Source organism: Monopterus albus, unplaced genomic scaffold (assembly GCF_001952655.1).
Source record: "Monopterus albus unplaced genomic scaffold, M_albus_1.0 scaffold122.1, whole genome shotgun sequence".
Taxonomy (NCBI): domain Eukaryota; kingdom Metazoa; phylum Chordata; class Actinopteri; order Synbranchiformes; family Synbranchidae; genus Monopterus; species Monopterus albus.
In genome coordinates this window covers 1,269,722-1,273,229 of record NW_018128002.1, presented here as the reverse complement: position 1 = coordinate 1,273,229, position 3,508 = coordinate 1,269,722, and the positions used below count along the sequence as shown (strand labels likewise).

General features: G+C 38.6%; 1 protein-coding gene across 5 annotated transcripts in view; it reads right to left on the bottom strand.

Annotated features, from left to right (window-relative positions):
- Positions 1-6: 6 nt before the first annotated feature.
- LOC109966995 (signal-transducing adaptor protein 2-like) overlaps positions 7-3,508 on the bottom strand; it is a 9,471-nt gene continuing 5,969 nt past the window's right edge. The window contains exons 10-15 of one of the 5 annotated variants that reach the window (XM_020612296.1): positions 2,496-2,561; positions 2,208-2,252; positions 2,089-2,109; positions 1,787-1,894; positions 1,650-1,697; positions 7-1,596 (exon numbers count right to left, since the gene is read on the bottom strand). In XM_020612296.1, coding sequence (XP_020467952.1) covers positions 1,791-1,894; positions 2,089-2,109; positions 2,208-2,252; positions 2,496-2,561 — 236 coding nt within the window. In that variant the 3' untranslated portion in view covers positions 7-1,596; positions 1,650-1,697; positions 1,787-1,790. Of the gene's footprint in view, positions 1,597-1,639; positions 1,698-1,786; positions 1,895-1,980; positions 2,110-2,207; positions 2,253-2,376; positions 2,452-2,495; positions 2,562-3,508 lie in introns of those variants that run through there. The other 4 variants (XM_020612293.1, XM_020612297.1, XM_020612294.1 and 1 more) reach the window with 4 other exon arrangements.

Genomic DNA, 3,508 nt, shown 5'->3' with positions numbered 1-3,508 from the left:
ATAGGCCAAATCTGGTAATCTCCAACATGTTATTACTTGCAAGCCCTATTTCAGTTTAAAGCACTATATTATGTCAGTATAACCTGGTTATAATGTTGCTTAGTGGTAATCATCATCTGCTGAATCTTCCTCATATGTAACCCAAACAAGAAGACACTCCTACACGGCTCTACTCAGTAGAATGTAGTTCTTCATGACTGAATCAGGATTTATTAAACTCTTCTTTGCCAGTGCTTACTGCATTTCAGTATAGGCCTGCATCTGCTGAGGATCTTTATGTTTTAAATTGGATTCAGTTGGGAGTTTTCCTCATTTTAACTCCTTGTAGTGACATTATAGAGCCTCCAGGATTTTGAAAATGACAGTACTGTATACATTTTATTTACATGACTGCACCATAATTCTTGTATGTGAAGTATGTATATGTCTATACTTGATAACACTACTGTATTTGCTCCAGAGAGATCCTGTTATGAGTAGTGGGCTGTCTTTAGTCCAGATGTAACAAATAGCTAGCTCGTAGCCTTGGCTAACAAACTGTATTATGAGAGCCAGGTTTGGGGTCCATCAGGTAGAGAAAGAAAAATGATGGAATCAGTCCTTTACTGTGCAATGCCTGGCCTCTAAGTAGAGTCCATGTTACTTGTTCCACATCGTAACAGTCTTTCTTTTACATATTGCTCCCTCTGTAATTATAGCCTGCAATGCTTTAAAGAAGCATCCAGCTGAGCTTTGTTAACTTTATTTCACATTCTGACAGTCACAATTTATTATAGTTTAATTTTTCCACTAAGTATCAGTCATTGAGGTAAAATAAAAGGAGTGACAACACATTGTTCACAGATTTCTGCATCAGTGAGAAATAAAACAAAGTAAAAAAAAATATTCTGTTGCATAAACAAAGGTATACAACATGTAATAGACTGGGTCCAAAGCATCATAAAAGTGACTGATTTCTACATGGCACATACTAGAGGCCGCTTGTCTGATTGTCTGATTTGATGTGACAGAAGCAAGAACTGTTTAACACTTTTACTATTCCTCCTGTATGTGAAAGTCTACCTGTAATTCCTGTGTTTACTTCTACTTCATTACATGGAAAAGTAGTATTACATTGTGCATAATATAGACATCACATGCCTTTAAGGCAGAGCAGATCCTAGCTATATAAAAATATAATATTCAACAACTAATTACATTAAAAACTGACAAAAACACTGATAAAAATCTACTACATTCTGATTAGAAAAATGTGCAAAATGTACAAAAGGAACATGGTGACAATAATGTGACATGTACCCATCTTTTACAGTCATTTTATCTGCTAAAGAGTGTCTGAGAAGGGTGAACCAGTAGTGTTAATCTTCAGGAAGGCTTTGCTCTTGGAAACCAGCTGACGAGGAGGAGGAGCTGAGCTATGACAAGCAGAAACGGGTGATAGTGCAGAAAGCTCTGGTCTCCTGTGTTGGGTTATGTAGCAGAGACATACTGGGAAGTGTCTCTGTACTGTTATGAGTCAGCTGCTGTGGCACATTATCAGAGATGGTGATGGGTTTGAGATGGCCCCTTCAAGAGAGGTCAGTCTTGACACTTTGCCTTTTGTTCCAACTTTAGTTTCAGCTCTGATAGTGTTGCAGGAGACACTTTGCCTTTTGTTCCAACTTTAGTTTCAGCTCTTGACATTGCTGCAGGATGAACTAGAGCATACAAGAAAATAAGCTTTAATACTGTGGCAAGAAAGTTAAAAAAACAATCAAAAAATGAAAAGGTCTACATGTGGATTTACTTTGTCACGTTGTGTCTGAGTGGGTTCCCATCTTACGAATTTTGTTTCTGGGTGATGGAGTAGGGGAAATTTTACGGGGAGCAGCAGTTGGAGGCATTAGTGCTTTTTGAGCATACAAGAAAATAAGCTTTAATACTGTGGCAAGAAAGTTAAAAAAACAATCAAAAAATGAAAAGGTCTACATGTGGATTTACTTTGTCACGTTGTGTCTGAGTGGGTTCCCATCTTACGAATTTTGTTTCTGGGTGATGGAGCAGGGGGAATTTTACGAAGAGCCGCAATTGGAGGCATTAGCGCTTTTCTAGGAGTGATCTTCTCCAGTGCTATAGGACATGGAAAAAAGTAAACAAAAGGATCACTATTTACAGTCGTGCAGCGCGTAGGCAAGTATTCTGAGAAAGATAACACTGAGGGGACTTACGTGCCAGTGGAACAGCTGAGGAATTCGCTGGGCCACCTGTGTCTTCTGTTTGAACACAAATACTAATCATTAAAAAAATGAAGTCATACTGGTTAAGGCTGCAAAACACAAGATCAGATGAGAGCAATGAGAGATGGGCTGATTGTTGGGACAGTGGAGCCATACTCACTCATGTCATTCAGACACAAACTCTCTTCTACAGTTGGTGCTGGTGCAGGTTCAGGAGTTGGTTTTCTCAGAACAGCTGCAAAATGAAACATTTAACTAATTATTACAAGATTAACTCACTCATGTCATTCAGACACAAACTAGTTGGTGCTGGTGCAGGTTCAGGAGCTGGTTTTCTCAGAACAGCTGCAAAATGAAACATTTAGCTAATTATTACAAAATTAATATAATGCTCAAGGGACCCTGTCACAATACCCTTGGGGGGGGATCTCCTAACCCCAAACTACAAAACACTAATTGTGACATTCCTAGATACTGGTTGCATGGAGTTCTTGCAAGTGAGCATGCAGAGTACAGTATGTTGAGTAAAGCAAAGGTTAACAAAGATTTTTAGTCATGCTAATGACATGGCTCCATGGATGGCAATGTTGCCAAGGTCTGTCAGTCAGTCCACCACTTTGGTTCAGACAGAAATAACCCAAAAGCCATTGGATGGATTGCCATGAAACTAGATAAAGAAATTCACAGTCCTCAAAGGATAAATCCCACTAACTTTGGTGATCACCTGAGTTTTTATCTGACATAGCATCACCATGAGATTGACATTTGTGGTTTTAAGAGAAATGTCTCAAAAACTATTGACTGCATCTCCATGAAATGTTGTGGTCTACATTCAAATTCTCATGAGCCCTTCAAGTTTCATCAGGTCAGCATTTCAGTCTGTCCACTACTTTACTTTATGACCCACTAGTTTCAAAATTTCTGACATTCCTATCAGCCTCAACTGTAGTGCTAGACACAGATGTTAGCATACTATACCATACTATGATGGTGAATATAGTAAACATTATATCCGATTAAATATTGACATGGTATGTTATGATCATATTAGCATGCTGACATTAGCCTTTAGCTCAAAGAACCACTGATCTTAACAGCCTTATAAAGCAACTGGCATGGATTTAGACCCATATTTCACTTCTATTATGTGGCATTCATGTGGACAGCAAAGTAAGAATTTCATTATACAGGGAAACACGTTTCCTAATTGTGCATATGACAAACACTTTGACCTTGGCCTTGGTTCCACAAAGGGTGGGATGACAGCTCTGAGAGATCTCTAGATGATTAAG